At 43.0% G+C, this 24,060-nt stretch overlaps 1 protein-coding gene across 1 annotated transcript in view; it reads left to right on the top strand.

Moving 5' to 3' along the window:
* The first annotated feature begins 278 nt into the window (after positions 1–278).
* col6a3 (collagen, type VI, alpha 3) overlaps positions 279–24,060 on the top strand; it is an 86,678-nt gene continuing 62,896 nt past the window's right edge. The window contains exons 1-16 of the mRNA XM_063213774.1: positions 279–581; positions 5,919–6,050; positions 9,512–10,108; positions 12,339–12,935; positions 13,137–13,760; positions 14,741–15,322; positions 15,412–16,032; positions 16,708–17,298; positions 17,987–18,586; positions 18,815–19,408; positions 19,517–20,104; positions 20,277–20,867; positions 20,968–21,567; positions 21,753–22,352; positions 22,538–23,137; positions 23,419–24,018. Coding sequence (XP_063069844.1) covers positions 5,957–6,050; positions 9,512–10,108; positions 12,339–12,935; positions 13,137–13,760; positions 14,741–15,322; positions 15,412–16,032; positions 16,708–17,298; positions 17,987–18,586; positions 18,815–19,408; positions 19,517–20,104; positions 20,277–20,867; positions 20,968–21,567; positions 21,753–22,352; positions 22,538–23,137; positions 23,419–24,018 — 8,479 coding nt within the window. The 5' untranslated portion in view covers positions 279–581; positions 5,919–5,956. The remainder of the gene's footprint in view (positions 582–5,918; positions 6,051–9,511; positions 10,109–12,338; positions 12,936–13,136; positions 13,761–14,740; positions 15,323–15,411; positions 16,033–16,707; positions 17,299–17,986; positions 18,587–18,814; positions 19,409–19,516; positions 20,105–20,276; positions 20,868–20,967; positions 21,568–21,752; positions 22,353–22,537; positions 23,138–23,418; positions 24,019–24,060) is intronic.

Genomic DNA, 24,060 nt, shown 5'->3' with positions numbered 1-24,060 from the left:
AAAAGAAGTGAAATGGAGGGATGGCGGTGGGGGGTGGCGGTGAAAGAATTTGTGACATCATCCTTCCCACTGCAGACTTCCAGACCAAACAGGGCTTTGCATCTGTTTTTCATTTTCAGACTTCATCTCCTTCTTTTTCAGTTTTTCCCCCCTCTTCCTTCTTTCTTTCTTTCCTTCTTGCTCTCTTTCCCTTTTTTTCCAGAAGAAAAAAGAGGGAGGTGCGGAAACTCTGGGGATGGCCGTGCTCCAGGAGTTTGTGAGTTTCTCCAGTTGCTGCCTGTGAGACAGCGCCACAGCTCCACTGGTGAGCTAACAGGAGGGTGTCTCAGAAGTCAGCAGTCGCAGTTCGCCTCCCGTGCGAGTGTGTGTGTGCGCGTCTGCCTCTGTCTGTGTCCCACCGACTCCTGTGAGCGCCCAGCACAGCTATCGGCCCTATCTCTCCGGCGCGACTCCCTTTTCCAGGACCAGTGAACAGGGGGGAAATACCAGAAGGATAATGACCCAGCGGTTGCACAGTTGTAGGAGTACCGATATCTAAACTTGAAGACTGTGGAATAAGTACAATCCATCCAACACTCAGGGTAGGAGACTTTATTTATCATGCTTTTTTTGTCACTAAGGCTGCTGTTGCTGGGGAATGCCCTAAAAAAAGTATGGACACCATATGTGCATCTGGAGATGTTTTTTTTTTTACACAGAGAACATCCTGCATGTTGCATGCTTTTACCATGTGAATACTGAAGACATGTCTTTTTTGCCACTCCACACATGGTGCAAATGCACAATATGTGTTGTTAAAATGTGCTCTAGGCCAACGAGTAACTTTCCTCATGTACTGCAAATGTAGCTGGACAGTACCACAGACAGCTGAAACACGACAGGCAGGCGCTGTGTAAGAGGTTAGGCACGCTCTGAAGCAGCCTGCTCGTCTACACTTCTTCATCTGTGTGCATGAAGAAAAGACAGCTAGAGTAAACTCAAAAGGATGTACCCGCATGCCTTCCAGCACTTTAAAAAAAGTTTATTTTTAAGAGGCGGGCTGCGTGTCAGGCATATTTGTGTGCAACGTAATAAAATGTATTCTTGCACATTTGTGAGATCATTTGCTCTCCCTATACTTCACTATGCAGACAGTCTAGGGCCAGTTTGCCTTACAAGGGTAGGAGATGGGAATTCAGTTGTCTGTACATGTGTGAGTGTGTGTGAGTGAGTTTCTCGCTATTGTGGGTTGGCCACTCCCTTCACTGGGAGAGGAGAGGAGAGGAGAGGCAGGAGGGCTGAAGTGAAGTGGAGTGATGTGAGGAGGGTTTTCCATTGCTGGGACGCTACGGTATAAACCTGGGGGGCCAGTTCAGAGCCAGGGCCAGTAATTAGGCACTGTTACATTAGGGACGTTCGTCCTCAAATATCAAAATACCCTGCAAAACTGTGATTGTAGAAGGTGTCCCATTATGTTCTTGCAGAAAACGACGTGTGCATTGTTCTCATATTCTTTTGTGCTGTGGGGGGAAGCCAGTTTTAGTGACTGTCAATTGCAAAAAGTGGTGGAAAAAAGTTTGACTCCAGTTTTAATTCAGTAGTGATGATGGATCCATGCCAATGTTGGACTACATGGGAATTCCACTGCTGCTAACAATTGTTTGCTGAGCAGTAATTTTAAACGTTTCTTATTGTGAAAGGAGAACAGCACAAGGCCTATTAGACATGTACTGTAGGCACATTAGGCTCAATATACATGAATGCCCTTTGATGCTATTAAATATGGATTTTATCACTCTTAACCTTCATGTAGGCATATGTTAGTTCATTTTGGTTCATAGTTTCTATTCACTTTATTTTCATTATCATGTTTTATTATCACTTTAAGATTACTTGCTGTACTAGTATTCTCACATCATGTTCAGATTTTCCCATTACATCTTCTCGATTTCCATGGAATTTGATTTGCCTTTTTTTGTGGCAGTTGTCATGGCAAAGCTTTTAAAACCTACAGTCAGGAAGCACTTGTGCCACTACAGCCTACTTGTATTTGTCTTAATGTGGCATTTTTCATTGCCAGGCTTTTAAAAGTAGTTAGGAAGCACTTGAGTCACTATATAGCCTACTTAGGTTTAGTACCATAGGGTCCCTCACTACAGTGTTGGATGGCTGTGAGCAGCGCAGGCAGTCGATGGGCCTAGTGCTGCATTTCTCACAGCTGAGCAACAGATGGCGCAACTGAGCTGCACATCCCATGGAGAGGGGAAACAGAAGGGGGTGGATGGGCGGGAGAGCTAGGCAAGGGGGTGTTGGACCATGGGACCCACTAGTTTGACGCCTTCTCAGTACTTATGTGTTACATCACATGGTAATGAAACATTTCAAACAAGCGATTTAAAGTGTACCTCCGGGATTTTGGACACCAGACCTCATTTCCGAGTCAGCCAGGGTGTAAACAATGTGTCCAGAACGTTTTTTTCACATTCCATGCAGTCCTTGTGAATTCTCATATCCATGTTGCTAAGCTAGCGCAAGTGAACGGGGATGGTAGTAGCCTGCCCCCAAAAATAGTCTTATCCCGTTTAAACAACATTCAAAACAAAACCGTTATTATACCATACTGCAAGTGTAAATACTTGTCTTGATAGAATGAAGTTTGAAATTAAACCAACATTGCAATCATGTTTGATCACCATCAGCAATTTGTGTTCCGGTTTGAAAGCTTGACAGCCGCGGAGTGATATTCCTAGTACAAATCCTAGCTTCGTTTGACACATCTATAACTTTTCCATAGAGCGAACTCCAACATCTTTGAAGTTTGTAAAACTGAATGGTTTTCCCCTCTCCCTGACCTCGCTCGCAAACATCAAGAGTAATGCTTTCTGTCCGACTTTGTAAACCTTTCGTAACATTGAAACATATGCCATAACAATGTTTGGTTGTTACTAGATGACCCGTGTGTCTACACAGCATGTTGGCGAACAGAACGCACACTCTTCTCCCTTTCATCCTCCCATTCCATCTCGTCTCAAAAAACATTCCATGTAATAATAACTAGAGCTACGAGTGACATATTTCACAATGTCAAGCCAGATCACATAGCGTTGCGTAACTTATGAATCCAAAGGAATACGGCAAGTCATGTCTAATTATATGCCATTTGTCACAGCAATTACACAAAATAACAGTAAAGCATTACAATATGCCAATCCAAAGGGGTAACTTCTAGCCCAAGTTTTGGCTAACGTAGGCGAAGCCATTATACCACTGGGCTACCATCATAGAAGCAAAAAGCATAGCAAACCTGTTCTTCGGAGACTGTTGGTGCGCGCCACAAAATGTAGATCTGGGAATGCGGTTGGCACCGCGGACACTTTTAGAGTTTTCCGTGTAGGTATTAGACTTCGAGAAGGACTTTGTGAAGTCGTCGGGACTGAAATGGTCACTGCAAAGCACCGGGGTAGCTTACGGAGCGTCTCCATCGGTGTGTTGATGTAGCCCTGCAGCCAGGAGCCAGAGTTTGGTTCTTTCAACATCTTTCACGGAAACCAATGGAAACTTGCCGATACCCATCTGTCGGCTTTATTATTGCAGTTGGTATATACACACTGATGTACCATGGTGCGATGTCGTTGGGTTTTAATCCACTATTCGATCCGAAAGCAGTTGTAGAACTAGCCTTGATTTGCAATGTCTCTTGCGGGTCCCTGCAGTGGGTGGGTGGGCTACATCACAACTGAAGAGAGCAAAGTAAAATTCCGCCGACCCCGAGAAAATAGTCTCTCAACATGGCAAAATCCACGCAGTGCAAGGTTGGTTTAATTTCAAACTTCATTCTACTAAGACAAACATTTACACTTGCAGTATGGTATAATAACGGTTTTGTTTTGAATGTTGTTTAAACGGGATAAGACTATTTTTGGGGGCAGGCTACTACCATCCCCGTTCACTTGCGCTAGCTTAGCAACATGGATATGAGAATTCACAAGGACTGCATGGAATGTGAAAAAAACGTTCTGGACACATTGTTTACACCCTGGCTGACTCGGAAATGAGGTCTGGTGTCCAAAATCCCGGAGGTACACTTTAAGGTTAGGGTTAGGGTTAGGGTTAGGTTTAGGGTTAAGGTTAGAGTTAGGTTTAGGGTTAGGGTCGTATGACGTAAGCGGTAAGTACCGAAAGGGCGTCGAATTAGTGAGTCCTGTTGAACCGCGCACTCAGAGGCCTTGAGAAATATCCCAAAGAGGGGAGTGGTACAGGAGAGGAGAGGTGCATTCTAAAATTAGCTACGTTAGACCTATTGGGAAATGTTCTTGCCAAAGTTGTTTTTTGTACTTGTTGTTCACAAACAATATCATGTTGTGAGCTACACATGTGAGGTTTCCCTCACTTGTCACTTTAATCTTTTGGATTTGCTAATTACCCATGCTGTTGCCTAGATGAGAATGTATTTACGATTCACGGCAAACCATTACTTGGCACTGTGTTAGGCTCTTAATAACCGATTCATAAAAAAACAATGAAGAACGAGAGTTGGTTTTGGACCAAACAGGATTGAAAAAGGAATGAATGAGGAGCTGCCTGTGCACTGTAGAGCTCTACGCTAGAGTAGAGTGAGGCACAGACAGGGAATCTGTGAAGACCTGATTATCTAAAACCTGATTACCTATTCAATGGTTGAGTCATGGGCGTAATTTTAGGGGGGGATGGTGGGGACATGTCCATACCACTTTTGAGGTAAACCTAGCTTGTCCCCACCACTTTTTCACAAATACAATGCGAAAACAGCATACCCTGACAATTTGCCATTGAAATGTCCCCACCACTTTTCGAGCCAAACCTACACCTTTGGGTTGAGTGATGCTAGTGCTGTGCTGTGCTGTGCAGTATGTGTGGACTGTGGGCTCAGCAGGGAAGCCTGGTGCAGAGGGATATCCAGGGCTAATATCCAGTCTGAACTCACAGCACTAAGGCCCTGGAGGCTGTCCACTACTCCCCCATACTCCCCCGCATACTACTCACCACATCATGCCATTCCCCATCTGCCTCCCCTTTGCACAGTCTTTCTTCATTTCAAGGGTTCAATAAACCACTGAGCATTCCCTCCCCTGTAAAGTAAGTATTTACAGTGTTAATTCAACACTGTTGTATAGATATGGTTCCACTTAATTTAGTATTAAATTCAACTCTTTGAGTGTTATATTTATTTAACACCATTTTGGGCATATATGGCTTCGCAGTGTTAATTCAACACTCCAAGAGTTAAAATTTAACATGTACATCGAGTGGGTCCATATGTGCTCAGGACAGTGTTAAATTAACACTGCAACATTTACTGATGTGAAGAGGAATAATGTGGATTGTAGGCTAACTTGTGTTTTGGTTGGAATAAAGTGTGTGAGATATGTGTGAAATGTAACGTGCCATGAGTGAGAAGTGTTAGCAGTTATGGTAAATGCTAATGGTCTGAAAATGGTATTCACCTTAGTTATAGTAAATGCTACTGGTCTGAAAATGGTATTCACCTTTTATGGGTCTTTTGTAAACCGGTACTAAAAAATACCATTGCAAGTTATACGCTAACACAAACACCTAGTGTATTTGTAGATCAGTAGACATCATTCCGTTGATAGGAAACACACTACATGGATGAGTAAAACTAAATACATGCTTGGACTTACAAAGTTTTTTCTATGTTTTTTATGTTATCTCTGTAAATATTAGGTTAATATCATTATTATTATGAAGTTATTGTAGAGATGACAAGTTTGTGGAATTGTGTGCCTGCAATAGGCTACTTCAGGGGTTCCCAAACTGGGGGCCCGGACCCCATGGGAGGGTCACGGATGCAAGCATCACAGCAAACATCAAATCCTAACATTCAAATCCTCCCTCTCATCAACCATTTTAATGTCAATGTCTTTTCTCTCCATTTGCAGGTGCGTAGTTTGGTGGTGGTGTATTGGTAGGCCTAAAGATGAGGAAGCGGCAGGTGTTGCCGCCGTGTGCCCTCCTGTGGGTGCTGCTGGTGTGCTCTGGCCCACTGCCCCACACCTCCGCCCAGGATGCAGGTAAGCATCAACACAGCTGCCTCTCTTTACTGCTGTTACAGGCTGCTGATGCTGACAGCCTCCTCCTCTTATTACTGTGGAATATTACTCTATGCAGGGGTGTGTTACTCGAAAGCGTAGTTGTTAGAAGCTAGCAAGTTGGGTAGTTGCCAATGGAAAATTGCATTGGGAACTAAAGTAGCTAACATAGTTAGCAACTATGGTTTCGAGAAACGCACCCCATGGCTGTCACAGGAACTGCAAGCAAACTCGGAGATTGCCTAGGGCTCGCAGCTGAAAGGTCAAAGGTACTGGTAATGACTTGTTGTGTACTTGTATTCAAATGACAGCAACGACAACGTTGTGAGGCAAAACCTCCTTAAATACAATGGCTGGTGGCCGATACTGCTATCAAAATCCCTCTTGAGGGGGGCACTCCCCAAGAGAAAAAAAGTCCCTGCCTAGGGCCCCCTTGACATCTCCCTGACTGTAGGCTATGTATGGTATGGTGTCAAACAGAAGACTCTGCCCTCCGTGCTCTGTGATGTGTCTTGGATTGTGGATGACTGAATGCCTGTCAGATTTGAGTTGCAAAATCGGGAGGCTTTTGTAGTGGTGGCTGTGGGGGACAGACATTATGGGAGATTACCATAGACTGTATTAGGAGAGTACCAGAGATGTGCATGGGGAGGCAGGGCCACTGACAGCTTTGGTTTGGCCTGGGACAAAGTCATCTGAAAGGGCCACCGGCACAATTCATACAATGTAATATAGGCTACAGAAGCAATTCTGGAGCCCCCTCTCTCCCTGGGCCCAGGACAGCTGACCTGTCTGACACCCCCCACCCCCCGTCAGCTTCCCTGATGGGAGGAATCTGAAAAAGTGGGCACCTATGAGATATAGCCTATGCCGATTATATGTCACCATTTGAGATGTCTGTCGAGTTTCACATTCAGTTATTAGTTTTGAATAGTTCAACAGAGCGATATGGTGACACAATTGACACGATATATTTGACTTCCTTTATCTGACGACCTAACCGCTTACCCATGACTGCCCACCAACCAGTTAATCCATGTTTTCAAATAAATATATGCAATAAGAAGAGGTGAACAGAGATAGTGAAAACATTTCAAATAGCCTATGCTTCAAGTCCTTTCGCATAATAAAGTAATGGAGAAAGCATTGTTGATATGGCATGTACAATAGACATTTGCAGTCATGGATGTCATTGAAGGTTGTTGTCGCTGTTGTTATGGAGGCCATTATACCTTGGCAGTGCAGTAGCTGTCTCCTCAGTAATGTTGTCATTAAAACCAGTCAGGGTATCCTTGCAGTCATCTCAATATAGTATTTAGTAACAACTGCAGCCTTTGTGGTGGGTCCAACTCAAAATGGTCTTGTCTGTCAAAGAAGGCATCTGTCAAAAAAACAAACAAAACAAAAGAAGAAATCAATGGTTGGTTCTAAACTTTATACAGCAGACATTTTTACAGAGCAGGCGTTTTCTCAACCTTGGGATTCCAGTCATATGTAGCGGTGCAGGTAATGGAAAGGTCACCCACCCGACTACGTGTTTCAGGGTTTTCTCCCCCCCAGTTCCAAGTCTATCTGTGTGATATAATATAGTGGGCAACACTTTACAAGAACTGCCTCCTATAAATCATGTTATGAATGCATGCATTAACTCTTAGCTAACAATGTGTTCATAATCTAATATGTCTATAAACTATTATGTATATATTAATAAGATGTAATGTTTAATAAATAAATGATTTATAGACATATTAAACATATGGTGAACAAGGTTTATAAGGAGTTAAGTAATACATTCATGCATGATAAGGGAGGAGTTACTTAAACGTGTTACCACATAGCTATATCACAGTAATGCATTGCACTTTAGCGTCCATCACAGGAGGCTGTGTTGTTTAAGTTTCTATGATACATATATTGTGTTGTATGTGCCAGATAGAGATTGCACTGGGGGGGGAAGCCCTTGAAACACTATCATTAATCCTCCAGGCACGCTGTTTCATTCACACAGTTCATAATTTTCCCTGAGCACACCATGAACTAAGATTGTGTGTGTGTGTGTGTGTGTTTGCATGCTTTGATTACTTAATTGATTAATGCATTAATTAAATAGCCATGCTTTTTCATGCCAATCCATAAAACTTTCTACCCCTTTTATGATCACTATCTTACTTCTTAATAGTTTCATGTTATCCAAAAAAGGTAACATGTGAGAATCCTTCCAACTCTTCACCTGTTCATGTTATATACAAGTGGCATTCAAAGTTTGCACCTACAAACTTGGTACTTTACAAGGAGAAATGGAGAATAGAAAAATAGTGATCCAAAAGATCATTATTGCCATCACCATCTTAATTTATGATTTATGCCCTTTTTATTATCACTGCTTGCATCTTGCCAACACAAGATCTCTTTGTTTATGTGTAACATTTTTGTGCACAATGTGTGTTGATATTTAAACGGTGATGAACCTGCCTGCACTCATACTTGTTTACTGCTGTAAAACCGACGGCAAAGTCAGGGACAGTGTTATAGGTCTATACATTTTTGGGATGCCAGTCTACAGTACAGGGTCCCGTTTCTCGAATGTGTTGTTGCTAACCACTGAGCATTACAACCAAGTAAGTTGCTAACTTAGTTAGCAACAACATTGTCGAGAGACGCCCACCATTATGCTCATCTACATACAATATTTACAATACATACGCATTCTATTCTAGTCACTCTATTCTATTATATTCTACTTTATTCTATTCTATTTAATTAATGGTCCAGAACATACTGTTTCATGATGGTTACTGAATTAGAGTTGTTCTTAGTGAAATTACCATAAACCTGTCCACCATATACTATATGTATACAAGCTGTCACATTAGATCTTTTCAAAGTATGTATCTACATCTTACATGCAGCAGCAACAAGTATGAGACACAGAGAGTCATGACTGGTACTGTTATCACTGAATCATGTAACATGAGTCTGCATGGAGTGACTGAACGCAAAACGAAGATGCGAAAATTACACTACACATTTTCCCCGCACCCCAAAACCATCTGTTTCACAATGAGGATGTTCGTTTCAACACGGGCAGAGATATTTGAAACGGACCCATTGCAATTGAAATCCTCACCCGCCACTTCTCTTTAAATGCTCACATATAGCATACCCCCCTTGCACAGTGTGTGGCAAGTTTTATGTAAGAGGCTTACACACATCAGACATTTAGAGAGCATCTTCCTTGGTTCAGTCCACATGCAGCATGATGTGCTTCTGTTGTGATGATCATTTTGGCTGATGGTTGTTAGGTCAACCATTGCCCTTTCCCTTCATCTCTTTTTCCCCTCCTCTCCCTGACTTAACAATCACTTGATGCCTTTGTGTTCTGTTTGTCCCCTCTCCACTCTCCCTCTCTCCCCTTACTCCTCCTTCTCCACTGCCCACCGAAGCCCAAGAGTCCGCCGACCTAGTGCTCTTAATTGACGGATCAGAGAACGTTGGAGCCGACAACTTCCCGCGCGTCCGCGATTTGGCCCTGAAACTGATCGCGGGGCTCAATGTGGGCAGGGACGCCGTGCGGGTGGCCCTGGTGCTATACGGCGCAGACCCCGAGATTAAGTTCTATCTCACTAGCCACGAGAGCAAAGCTTCCATCCAGACGGCCATACAGGGCCTGACCTTCACCGGGGGCGATGAGGCCAACTTGGGCGCCGCCCTGGACGAGGTTGTGGAGAGCCTGCTGGTGCCCGAGGCGGGCAGCAGGACAGATGAGGGCGTGCCGCAGGTGCTCGTTGTGATCAGTGCAGGGCAGTCCACCGACGATGTTAGTTCAGGGGAGCTGGCCCTGAAGGAGGCCAATATCTATACGTTTGGCGTGGCGGTGGGTGAGGCGGCCAGGAGCTCTGTGGAGGCCTTGGCGTCTGACCCCAGCTTTGTGGTAAATTCCCCCGATCTCACGGCCGTGGATAGCACGGCTGAGCAACTGGTTCCATACCTTAATGGTGTGGCTCAGCGACAAATTGTCTTACACACTTCTGTCACTGAAGGTATGTAATCATGTGTATGTGTATTTGTATGTGGGCTTATGTTATCCTCCAGCTGGGGTTTACAAAAAAATGTTAATGTCAATGCACATTTGTGTGAAAAGTTTGAAAAGATTGGCTTGGCTCCAATGTGAGCTCACAGAATTCTTTGAAATGACCGCAACCTCACTCAATCCTATCTCGAAATTTGTGCCAGAATCACAAATTTGCAGAAAAACGTCCAATGATCGTACCATAGGTTATTACCAGTGTAGTCAAAGACAGGCTGGGCAGGCTAAAAAACTTCTTTCATTTCTCCTTCACAAACTTTGTTTGTGTAGCTTTTTTCAGCCTGTGATTGATTTAACATTGGTATGAATATTGTGTGTGACAGTCGAAGAATTTTCTTGGCAGAGTTTGAGTTAGCGGGGTCTATGGTAATTTCACAGCGCTCTGTGAACTATGACTTGTATTCTCACAAATCAAAATTTTCACATTTTCACGGTGGCAACATGCTGCTGATTTATTGAAACTATTATGCACATGATATATTACATTTTACATGACATATAACATTTGATCATTTATATTATTTATAATTGTTAATTTGTAGGCATATAGTTTTTTTTAATGATTTTCTCAAAGCTCTGGAGACAGTAAGTACAGCACAATTCTCCTGGTCATCTTTGATTGGATGCTTAGTCATCCTAAACTACTCACGGTAAACACATTTCTGGTATTTAGTTTTATGATATCTATCCTCTAACTCCACTAGTTGGTCATGCTACACAAATTCCATTTAACCAACTGCACCAAGACCCCACCAGTGTTGTGTATTTCTTAATTGAGTGCTTTACAATTTAATTCCTGAGAATTAAACTGATAATAATTACCGGTACTCAGAGTTGCACTTGAAACCTTTTTTTTTTAATTAAAAAGATGTACACCATGAGCCAAGCAGTGTAACAGCCTAATTACTTCAAATTCAAATCAGTGTTTCATATATATGTTAAACATAGAGTGCACAGCAATAGTGTGTACACCCCTGTTGAAAAGTAACATTTTGAGCAATATTCCAATAAGAAAAAAAGTTATTTCCAAAACGATCATAGAGTAACTGTAATACAACATCCTTTGAGCTTACGACAGAAAAGTAAGGTCAATAGTATAACTTAAATGACATATTTGTCCATTTTTGTGAAACTATGCTGGTGCAAAAGTGAGTACACCTATATGTTAAACTCCCATATAGTGCCTGAGATGGCAACTATGCCATGTTGGCCCGAAACGTCTCGAAATTGAAAGGGATTAAAAGGGAGGTCATCGGTGTGCGTTTCATCCTTGCATTACATTGAACTTTTACCTTTTGAGTCTGCACCTGGCTAAAATAGATGTGAGTGAGATGTGAATGAAATCCTATAGAGAGTATCATGATCTGCTTCAGTAGTCACAGTACCGGTTGACAAGCATATTTCTTTTGATGAAATTCAGCTTCCTACTGATGATGGCATCCTCACAGCCCCAAGCGGTGCCACTCCCACTACCATGCTTGAGTTAAAGCATGGGGCACTTTTCTTTGTACAAATCGCAAATTTGTTTATCTTGGTGTCATAAGATCACAGGACATGGTTCCAGTAACCCATATCCTTAGTTTGTTTGACTCTGATGAGACCATGATATTTTTTTGCATTAAATGGTGTCAAGCATGTGTGGTGGTAAAAAATTGATTTGTACAAAGAAAATTACCCCATGCTTAAAAAGCTGAATTTCCCCAAGCTGAATTTCACCAAAAGAAATATGCTTGTCAACATGTACTGTGACTACTGAAGAAGGTCACAATACTCTATAGGATTTCATTAAAATCTCACAAAAAATCAATGTAAGGCAAGGATGAAATGCACACCGATGACCTCCCTTTTAATCCCTTTCAATTTTGAGACGTTTCGGGCCAACACGGCATTTCACATAGGGGTGTGTACTCACTTTTGCACCAGCATAATTTCACAAAAATGGACAAATATGTCATTTAAGTTAAATTAAGTATTGACCTTACTTTTCTGTCATAAGCTCAAAAGATGTTGTATTACACTTGCTCTATGATAGTTTTGGAAATAACTTTTGTTCTTATTGGAATATTGTTCAAAATGTGTGTACTCATTTTTGCTGTGCATTGTATGTTGAACATAATTTCTGTAACAAGTATTTCAGCTCCTAAAATGACAATGAAATTGCATTGTTTCATTATCTTTTGCAGCCTTCTCGGTTGGAAACAGGGACATCATTTTCGTCCTGGATAGCACCATGGGCAACACGGTTCTGAATGGCGTGCGTGAGTTTATCAGGAAGTTTGTCAACAACATGCCGATCGCGCCTGACCAGGTACAAATCGGTGTGGCGCAGTTCGCGACAGCCCCCACGTTGGTGTTCGACCTGAACACGCACGCCTTTAAGGAGTCGATGGCCGATGACCTGTCCAAGATCAAGCCCAGGCCTGCCTCGCAACCCGTCAACATAGGCGCCGCCCTGGAGTTTGTCAGGAACAACATGCTGAGGCCGGAGAGGGGAAGCCGTCTCCGAGATGGAGTGCCCTCACTTGTGCTGCTGCTAACGAGTAAGAAGTCGACCGACAGCGTGGACCAGGCTGCTGAGGGCCTGCAGCGCCTGGGGGTGCTCACCTTGGCGGCGGGAACAAAGAACGCAGATGAGGCGGAGCTCAAGAAGATCGCGTTTGACCCCAGTCTGGTCTACATGATGAAGGATTTCCGCCAGCTGCTGCGCCAACCGCAAATGGTTGTGTCACCGCTGACGACCTTGTCAGGGGTTGTCATCACCGAGACGCCAACAGAGCCAGGTATCCTGGGCCATCATTGCATACACTATGGCAAATATTTGAATGTTGTTTATCTTACTCACTGTTCATACAAACATGCCAACAAAAGTCTATTCACTTCTAAATAACAAATAAGTATGATGTTTCTACTGTATACTGTACAGTATGTTTAGTTTTCAATTCAATTTAATTTATTTTTACTCTTTCTTTATATCTCTTAAGTGGTGGAGATAACAACGGTACAGACCCAAAAGGTGGTTAGAGACATCATCTTTCTGGTAGATGGGTCCGACTATGTGGGCAGAAACATGCCCTATGTCAAGAGCTTCATCACTGGTGTCGTTAATCGCCTGGATGTGAGACCTGACCGTGCACAAATTGGGCTGATGCAGTACAGTGACAGAACACAGACGGAATTCCATCTCAACACCTACCAGACAAAGCAAGAGGTTCTCGATGCCATTGAACGGTTCCAACCGATGGGAGGTAACACTTTGTACACTGGCGCTGCACTTGGGGATGCCCTCGCAAATAACTTCCAGCCCTCTGTCGGGTCTCGTAAGAGATCAGGAGTCCAGCAGGTGCTGGTTTTAGTCACCGGGGGTCCTTCCCAAGATGAGGAGAGAAAAGTGGCAGACAGGCTGGCTGTGGCTGGAATTTTGACCTTTGCGGTGGGCGCAGGCCAGGTGGAAAGGAGGTTCCTTACCAACATTGCATTTGTGCCACAGCTGGCTTACTATGAGGACCGCTTTGACAGCCTGCCAGGTGTTGTTGAGCAGATATTTACACCCTTGATCACAGTGGTCGGAGACACCGATACTGTAACACCACCCCCACCACCACCTGGTGAGTCTTGTCACAGTTACAGCAGCTTGCGCAATTTGTTGGTTAACTTTATCTGTCAAGGATACTAATACATGAAATACATGTTTTATATTTTATATAGTGTAGTATAATCAATTGCATGTGTGTGTGTGTGTGACTGTGTGACTGGTGTCGGCGTGAATGACGCAAACCCAAAGCAGATCAAAGCAGGCAGTGAGACTTGCATGCAGTGACACAGTGACACATCCGCACGAATGTTAGTTAAACTTGGCATGGCGATTTAGTCCTGCATACATATTAAAGGGACAGTTTGGTCAATTTCAACATGCAGTTGTATTGCTCACGCTACCCTTGACTTGTCAGTACCTGGTGATGCCACATTTTTCGGCTCAGCCCTTTCCGAGATATGAGCAGTTCTAATGGGGGCAGCGTTTGTTTACATTTTTAAAAAATGAAACATAGGCCAACTCCAAATATTTTCCCAAAAGGTACTGCTGTTTGCTAGTTGTCTGCTGATGTTTTATAACCTTTTGGATGTTTTTGGGAATAAATAAAAATGTTTTTTTGAAATGTAAACAAAGAGCTGCCCCCATTACAATGACCAGGATCTCGGAAACGGCTGAAGAAGAAGAAAAAAAAATCTCAGGCACTGACAAGTCCAGGGTAGTGTGAGCATTACAACTGCATGTTGAAATTGACCAAACTGTCCCTTTAAGTGCAATTAAATCTTGAAAAATTTGAGTGTACTATATGAGGAGTTTCATTGCAAAACGGTGTGTGCACCATTTTTGACCTTGCATTTTATTATTGGAAATGACTGTTCAAACATTTTGTCATCTATGGATGAATTTTTGCCATTCAAATATTTTGAGAAGATACAAAAATGTCAATTTCCCAATATGTTCCAAAATGGATATACACCATTTTGCAATGAAGCTCTTCTGATTTTGCGGAATAACCCTTGTGTCTTTTTTATTAATTGCTTTATTTCCGTGTTTTAGGAGGACAGAGGGATGTGGCATTCTTGATTGACGGCACAGACGCTGTCAGAGCAGATTTCCCCTACATCCGTGACTTCATCAGAAAGGTCATAGAGCCTCTCGACATTGGCGCTGACAAAGTTCGAATCTCAGTCGTGCAACACAGTGAGAATCCCTCTCCAAGCTTCTTTTTGAACACCCATAACACCAAAGACGAGGTGCTCAGAGCTGTCAGCGGGCTCAGGTTGGCCGGGGGGCGCAGCTTGAACACAGGAGTTGCTCTGAAGTTCATGAAAGATACCATCCTTTCGCCCGCCCATGGCAGCAGAGCAGGCGATAACGTGCCACAGTTCTTGATCGTGCTCACTGGCGGGAGGTCACGCGACAATGTGAGGGAACCAGCGGGAGATCTGAAGACAACAGGAGTGGTGCCATTTGGTGTCGGCGTGAAGGATGCGGACCCAAAGCAGATCGAAGAAATCTCCCACAATCCATCCTTTGCTTTCAAAGTGCAGGAGTTCAGTGAGCTCGACACCGTCCAGGGGAAGCTCAACCAGATTGTGAGCCTTCCCCAAGAAGAGCTGGTGGTTGTTCTGCAACAAGGTAAGGCCATTTTATCTCATTAAGTGTGAAAAGACAGTGAACTTTTGAGCTGTGTGCTTCAACGCAATTAATGTTTCATTATGTCTCAGTTCAAACCTCAGTGCAAACCTCAGATGTAAAGAGAGATGTTGTATTCCTGCTGGATGGTTCTGATGGCACAAGAGATGGATTCAGAGATCTAGTTCTCTTCGTTCAAAGACTAGTGGAGACTCTGAATGTGAATGAAAATGCTGACAGAGTGTCGGTGGTCCAGTTCAGTGGAGACCAAGAAACACATTTCTACCTGAATACGCATTCTAACAAAGATGATGTACTAAATGCCATAAGAAATCTCAAACACAAAGGGGGACAAAGAAGTAACATTGGATCAGCTCTCACCTTTGTGAGACACAGCATATTCACAGCCTCTTCTGGAAGCAGAAGGCTGAAAGGGGTCCCTCAGATTTTGGTTCTGATAAGTAGCTCACCGTCTAGGGATGGTGTTGAGGGCCCTGCAGAGGCACTGAAAGATCTTGAAGTACTGCCAATAAGTATTGCTGTGGGCAGAGCAAACGAAAATGAGCTGGAAATGGTTGCACTCACACCAAATATGGTGCACAAGATCTCTGAGTATTCTTTACTACCATTAATTGAACCGGAGGTCGTTGCTCAACTCAAAACCATTTCAAAAACCTCAATGGAGGCTACTGGAGAGTTGCCTGAGACAATAGGTAAGGCATGTACCGTATGCTGGTTTTAAACACGCTATGCTGTTTTGCTTTAATGCCAGGTAACACATTAGAGATAACCAAGGTACATCTGCCATGAGGAAATAATAATTCTGTTGTGTTTAGCCAAATATGATTCAAATGTATATTTAAGATTACATATGGACGCTAGTGGAGTGGACAGCTATGATCTGGATTTTACACAATATTGTGGCAGAGGGGAAATTTTCCAGGGTGTGCCTTGGTTGTCTTTCATGTATTACCATACAAAAACACACTGGGTGCAACATACTGTACAGCACACACACACACACACACACACACACACACACACACACACACACACACACACACACACACACACACACACACACACACACACACACACACAAATGTAAATGTTTTTGTATGCTTGTTGTGTGCTATTTTCTGCTGAAATGCTTCAGTTTCTAAAGCTATGGATTTTGATACAAATACTACTGGTACATCTTTTCAAATGAAAAGATGGCTTTCATTCTCTCAGCGTTCAATCCTGATCTTTTTTATACTGATTAGTTAGCTTCAACTTCTTAAAAACCCTAAGCTATGGAAATTGAGGATGACCTCTCTCTGAATCATATCTTAACATTACTGATAGTAAAGCACCTTGTTCCTTTTCTGTTTGTCCTGAACTCTCAGTTATATCCGACGATTTCAAAAGGGATATCATTTTTCTCCTTGATGGCTCTGATGACTCACGAAGTGGATTACCAGCCATGCGAGAATTCATTAGAAGAATGACTGAAAAGCTTGACATCGATGAGGATAACACTCGTGTAGCTGTGGTGCAGTACAGTGACGACGCTTTGCCACATTTTCTACTTAATACGTACACAACTAAAAGGGAAGTTATCTACGCTGTGAGAAGTCTTCGGCCAAAGGGAGGGAAACAACTTAATACCGGTGCTGCACTACAGTACATTCAGGACCATGTCCTTGTGCCATCTTCAGGAAGTAGACGTCACCTTGGTGTTCCTCAAGTGCTCATCGTTTTGACGGGTGGAGTATCCAGGGACGATGTTTTAGGCCCAGCTGCTGACCTTAGAAGAATGAAAGTTCTCACATTTGCCATTGGACTGAAGAACGCAGCGGTGTCCGAACTACAAAAAATCGCCTATTCTTCTCGGTTTCTTTTCAACTTGCCCTCCTTTGGAGAACTTTTATCCATTCAAACGGACATCCTATCCTTTGTTCAGTCCAAAATGGAGATTGAGCCCCCTACCATAGTTGGTAAGAATTGCATCTATTCTCATTGCAGCCTATCCGCTTTCCACCAACTCCATTTTGTCTCAAATGAAACTATATCTTCATTTGATGGCCCGACTTCAGTTTCATGAAAGCATCTGCTGCGCTGTGAAGCTACATCGCATGGGTTCATAAACATCTTTTGTCAGATTCATAATGACTGTCATTTGAGTCTGCTATTTTCTCTCATGTTCTCTAGTTGAGAGCCTTCTTTATTCAGCTTATGCTCTTCCTTGAGCCAATGATTTTTTTCAATCATTGCAAGCCTTTTGCAGCTTCCCTGCTTCATTCCAAGACCAGTAGTTCCTTGGGGAATGAAAGAATGTTTTTCATAGTGTTTGCTGTGGCTTTGAAGCAAACCTTTGATCTTTTCCACTGATGGACTTTTAACACGCTCATGAAAATCATCTATATCTCTCATTTAAGGATTAGATGCCACACTTGCAAAACTGTATTAACCAAAATTATTGCTATTGTTGTTTTTATAATAAGTACTGGATGCAGTAGAAGTTGTAATTATAGTTAAAAAATATATATTTGTACTGTAGATACACACGTATACTTACAGTGTTATGTTACTTAAAAAGCTTATTCTTGTGCGCATGTTGTGAAAAAAATGTGATGATTTCCGGAAAAAAACAATGTTGACGTGGCTGCTCAATGTTTGTTTTAGTGGAATTAGATGCAGCACAAAGAGACATTGTTTTTCTGCTGGATGGATCTGATGACACAAGGGATGGATTCCCTGCAATCCGACAGTTTGTGGAAAATATGGTGGCAAAACTCAGTGTGGACCAGAATCACGACCAGTTGTCTGTGGTCCAGTACAGCACAGACCCGGTGGTTAATTTCCATTTAAACACTTACACATCCAAAAGAGATGTTATCAGTGCTATCAGGAACTTACAGCACAAAGGGGGAAGTCCACAAAACATGGGGGTAGCCCTTGACTATGTCAGGCAGAATGTGTTTACCCCCTCTGCTGGAAGCAGACGTCTTGAAGGCGTTCCCCAAATTCTCATTGTTTTGACGGCCGGAAGGTCAAGGGACGATGTTAGGCGTGCAGCTTTGGGCCTGAAAGAGGAGATGATCTTATCGTTCACAATTGGAACACAGAACGCCGATATAATTCAACTGCAAACAGTAGCTCACATCCCCAGCTATACGATTTCCATACAAGGCTTTGGAGAACTTCCAACAATTCAACACAAACTCATGTCATTTGTAAAACACGTACCCCGATCGCCAAGATTGCAATCTCCACCTGTTGTAGGTAAGGATTTTCCCCTTTTTTACTATTTAGTTGAAATGTTCTATTTAATGATTGTATGTTTACTATAGTATTTTTTTAAGCACTTTACCAAATGATGTTCATGAAGGTATGCCCTGTGGCTCTCTAAATATCTTAATATTTTTAAACATCTCTCTGACACATCACATGTGACAAGTTAGTGTTTCTGTACAGAGGATTGACTTGTGCTTTATTATCAATTAATTTCAGAGGATGTTGGGCAAAGAGATATTGTGTTCTTGATCGATGCCTCAGATGCCTCCGAACAGTTTCCAATGTTGAGGGACTTTGCACTGAGAGTGGTGGAGAAACTGGAATTTGGACCAAATAAATGTCAGGCTGCAGTTGTCCAATACAGTAACCAGGCAGCAGCTTCCTTTTTACTGAATACGCATGCCAAAAAGGACGACATTGTTAACAATCTAAGACAACTGACACAGAGAGGTGGAAGCCCTGCAAACATTGGGGCGGCTCTTCAGTATGTGAAGAACCAAGTATTTGCTGAACAGTTTGGCAGCAGGCGTCTTGAGGGTGTTCCTCAGTTGTTGGTGATCTTGAGTGATGGGAGTTCTAGTGATGATGTCACTGGCCCTGCTAACTCCCTGAAAGCCATGGGAGTAGTACCAGTGAGTATTGGCACAGCAGGCGCAGACACACTTCAGCTGCAAAAGATATCGTATGACCCAAACTACTACTTAATGATGAATGACATCAGTGACATGCCACCTGTACAAGAGCAGCTCTTGTCTTTGGTGAGGCACACTGCTCCTCAAATGAGGCCAACTGTGGCACCATCTTCGTTTGGTAAGATTTTCTTTTTCTCCTATGATAGGGTAATGTCAGGCTTGATCACAGATTTTTGAAGTTGTTGGCATCATGATATTGTGTTTACGTATGATTAATTCCCCACAGAATCTTCCCAAAAAGACATAGTGTTTCTTCTTGATGGGTCTGAGGACACTAGGACTGGTTTTGAGTGGATCCGTGGCCTTGTTCAAAAGATAATCGAAAGCCTCAACATAGACGAAAATGGTGACAGAGTTGCTCTTGTTCAGTACAGTCGGGACGCAAGAGCCAATTTCTACTTAAACTCCTACTTCTCAAAAAGTGACATAATCAGTGCAATCCAGTCTCTGAGGCACAAACGAGGAAGGCCACTTAATACTGGAGCTGCTCTACAGTTTTTGAAAGATAATGTCTTCATCCCTGCCGCTGGAAGTAGAGGCTTGGAGGGTATACAACAGATACTTTACATATTTAGTGGTGGGCGGTCTAACGATGATGTACGAGCAAGCTCGCAGGCTTTAAGAGACAGCAACATCAAAACAATCGCTGTCGGGACACGAAATGCAGATACTCTTGAATTGCAAACAGTGGCTTACACACCTGCCCATGCATTTTCCGTGTCTGACTTCAGCAGAATTGAAAATATGCATGGGAAATTAACATCCACAGTGTCATACACACCAGAACTTGCGGAACCCACACACACCATTTTGGGTAAGAGTCTGTTAAAGTACAATTCAGTTCCATAGTAAGAAATCAGTTTGCCAAGTAGATTTGTGTTCTTTTTGATTGTATTGTATATACTGTGTAATACAATAAGCCTTTGACGTTGCATGGTGTTATCCATTTTGTTGATGAAGTGGTGGTTCTTGTTTTTCCATAACAGAAACAACCACAGGTATGAAAAGAGACATAGTGTTTCTAATCGATGGCTCAGATGACGTGAGAAATAAATTCTCTGGCATTAGAGCATTTGTTGGCAGTCTTGTGGAGAGGTTTGAAGTCGACCAAAATAAGGATCAAGTTGCCGTCGTTCAATTTAGCAATGAACCAGCAATCGAATTTCCCCTGATCGCCCATAGATCAACAGAAAGTGCCGTAAACGCAGTGCTCAACATGAGACCAAAGGGGGGAAGGCCCCACTATACTGGAAAAGCCCTTCAGTTTGTGAAAGACAATGTTTTTACACCAAGTGGAGGGAGTCGTCTCCTGGAAGGTGTCCCTCAGATACTTGTAGTGCTCTCTGGCAGTAGGTCTAGAGATTCCCCTCATGGGCCCGCAAGGGCATTGAAACGAATGGGAGTGAGGACCTTTGCAATAGGCTCACAGCCCAGTGATCGGGCAGAGATGCAAGTCATTTCCTCACAGTCCGATGATGCTCTCATATCACCTGGCTTCTCTGACTTCAAAAGTGCTCGACAGATTTTAATGAGTACAATTTTTACCAAGGAGGGTGAAACAATTGAAGTTGGTGGCTGTGAGTATCACCGTAAATCAATATTTATATACACATGTACTGTACATAGTTAAAAAATACATCTATGTTTGAAAACTTACATTGTACATTTACATTTCAGTTCAACATGATGTGACAAAAAGGGATGTAATCTTTCTTGTGGATAGCTCAGACTACACAAGAAGTGGATTTCAAGCTATCCGAGATTTCATAATCAATATTGTGGCAAAGCTTGACGTGGGCAGCACTGGAGACAGAGTATCAGTGGTTCAGTTTACAACCTTTGCTGTGCCAAAGTTCTATCTCAACTCTTTCTTTAAAAAGGAAGATATTTTGAATGCCATTAGAGGACTTACACATACAGGGGGCAGTGTCCTAAACACTGGACGAGCCTTGCAATTTGTGAAAGACAACATAATAAACACCCATTCTGGAAGCAGGTACGTGGACAATGTGCCACAAATATTAGTTCTGTTGACGGGTGGAAAATCAAAAGACAGTGTTGAAGGACCATCAATGGCTCTAAAGAACAGCGGGGTTCAGACATTTGTCATCGGAACAGGAAGCTCAGATAGAGGAGAAATAGAAAAGATTGCTGCCAGACCTAATCATGCGCTGTTATTGGGAGATCCATCTGGCCTCTCAAACATTCAAGAGCAGCTGCTGTCAGCAATGGGTGACTTGGAAACTGAGACCAAACCATTGTCACCAACCATGACTGGTAAGCATGTTGATGTAAAATACAGATATTACATTTAATTAATCAATTTAAGATGAGAAATTAATAATATACTATATATATTGTCGCTGTGCTGCAAAAAAGAAACACTGATGTGTATAATAGCAAAGAACTTTGGATTACCACTCTAACGAATATCATTCTTCAAACAATTTTCACATCTTTAGTTGAAAGAGAAATGCCTGGTAAAGACGTGGTGTTCATGTTGGATGGTTCTGACGGAACAAGGAGTGTGTTCCCAGCAGTGCTTGACTTTGTTCAAAGAGTGGTGGAGAAACTAAATGTGGGTGAGAGCAAAGATCGTGTTGCTGTGGTCCAGTACAGCAGAGAGCCAGTGGCTCATTTCTACCTGAATACCCACTCAAGGAAAGAAGACGTTCTTGAGAACATAAGAAATCTGAGACATAAAGGAGGAAGGCCTCTCAACACTGGAGCAGCCCTCCAATATGTGAGGGAGAACGTGTTCACACCCTCTTCTGGCTCTAGACGCTTGGAGGGTGTACCACAAATGCTGATCCTGCTCAGCGGTGGGAGGTCTTTTGACAATGTTGATGCTCCAGCCGCGGCTCTAAAGGAGCTGGGTGTACAGATCCTCCCAATTGGAAACAGGAACTCTGACAGCAGGGAACTGCAGAGGATTTCGAATAAGCCCAGTGCCACATTGTCTGTATCAGAGTTCAGTGACCTTCCAAGTGTTCAAGAGCAACTTTTGTCCATGGTGAGCACTGGGGTAAGAGAGGCCACTCATGTAAAACCGTCATTAACAGGTAAGAAGACATTTCTGCTGTATTTCATTTTGTATCATATTGGCATATACTTAATAATTAGCGGTGGGCAAAAAATAACTATGATCCCTGAGGCAAAGCACCAGCTGATACCCAATAAAATTGCCAAAAAGTGTTTTCTTGGCAGAATGATACAGTGTTATTTTAATATGTGCCATATAATGTAGACAAGGGCGAGGCTGCCAGGAGAGATGTCGTGCTCCTTCTTGATGGTTCAGACGGAACTAGGAATGGATTCCCTGCCATGCGTGACTTTGTTCAGAGGGTGGTGGAGAAACTCCATGTGGATGAAGGCAGAGACCGCATTGCTGTGGTCCAGTACAGCCGAGAGCCAGAGGCTCAATTCTACCTGAACACCTACACCACAAAGGATGAGGTTCTGCAAAATGTCCGTAGTCTGAGGCACAAAGGAGGCAGGCCCCTCAACACAGGGTCTGCCCTCCAGTATGTCAAAGACCGTGTGCTCACTGAGTCCTCTGGCAGTAGACAACTGAAAGGTGTCCCTCAGATACTAATTTTACTGAGTGGTGGAAAGTCATATGACAGTGTGGATGCACCTGCTTCTGCTCTAAGAGACCTTGGGGTAAAAATGTACACCATTGGCACCAGATATTCAGACAATAGAGAATTGCAGAGGATTTCAGATGAGCCTGGCAATGCCCTCACTGTTTCGGACTTCAGTGACCTTCCCAGTATTCAGGAGAAGCTTCTTGATTCAGTAGACTCTCATGTTGTCCATGCCAGTCCAACCACACCACCCATCATAGGTATGTGCACGTTTGACTGTCGATCATTTTAACTTTTGGCTGTAATTCCTTCATCAATGGCTCTGAACATCTACTATAAGGATGATTAAAACATGATTTTAGGTACACTTGAGAGAGACTGAGGTAGATATATTGATATATATTTATTTCAGCATAGCCAACAGGGGCTTTTGTCCTAAAAGTAACTGTGCTAAAAATACTGTATATTCTAGTGCTTCATTTTTATCCAAGATCTAAATCGTAAGATTCTCATGTGCCTTTACGTTTTACGTTACCCTTAGTTGACAGAACAACTCCCAGAAAAGACGTGGTGTTCATGTTGGATGGCTCTGATGGAACAAGGAGTGTGTTCCCAGCAGTGCTTGACTTTGTTCAAAGAGTGGTGGAGAAACTAAATGTGGGTGAGAGCAAAGATCGTGTTGCTGTGATCCAGTACAGCAGAGAGCCAGAGGCAGAATTTTATCTGAACGCTCACTCAAGGAAAGAGGATGTTCTTGAGAACGTTAGGAATCTGAGACATAAAGGAGGAAGGCCTCTCAACACTGGAGCAGCCCTCCAATATGTGAGGGAGAACGTGTTCACACCCTCTTCTGGCTCTAGACGCTTGGAGGGTGTACCACAAATGCTGATCCTGCTCAGCGGTGGGAGGTCTTTTGACAATGTTGATGCTCCAGCCGCGGCTCTAAAGGAGCTGGGTGTACAGATCCTCCCAATTGGAAACAGGAACTCTGACAGCAGGGAACTGCAGAGGATTTCAAATGACCCAAGTACTGCATTGTCAGTGTCTGAGTTCACTGATCTTCCAAGTATTCCAGAGGAACTTTTATTTGTGGTGGGAAATGTTGTAGTACAGCCTACTCCTGTTATCCCAAGAGGCACAGGTAAGAGTGCATAGATCTGCTGACTTGTTTTCTATACTGTAA

Source organism: Engraulis encrasicolus, chromosome 13 (genome assembly GCF_034702125.1).
Source record: "Engraulis encrasicolus isolate BLACKSEA-1 chromosome 13, IST_EnEncr_1.0, whole genome shotgun sequence".
Taxonomy (NCBI): domain Eukaryota; kingdom Metazoa; phylum Chordata; class Actinopteri; order Clupeiformes; family Engraulidae; genus Engraulis; species Engraulis encrasicolus.
Note: the sequence above shows the minus strand (reverse complement) of the source record. Positions and strands in the feature narration are given on the sequence as shown.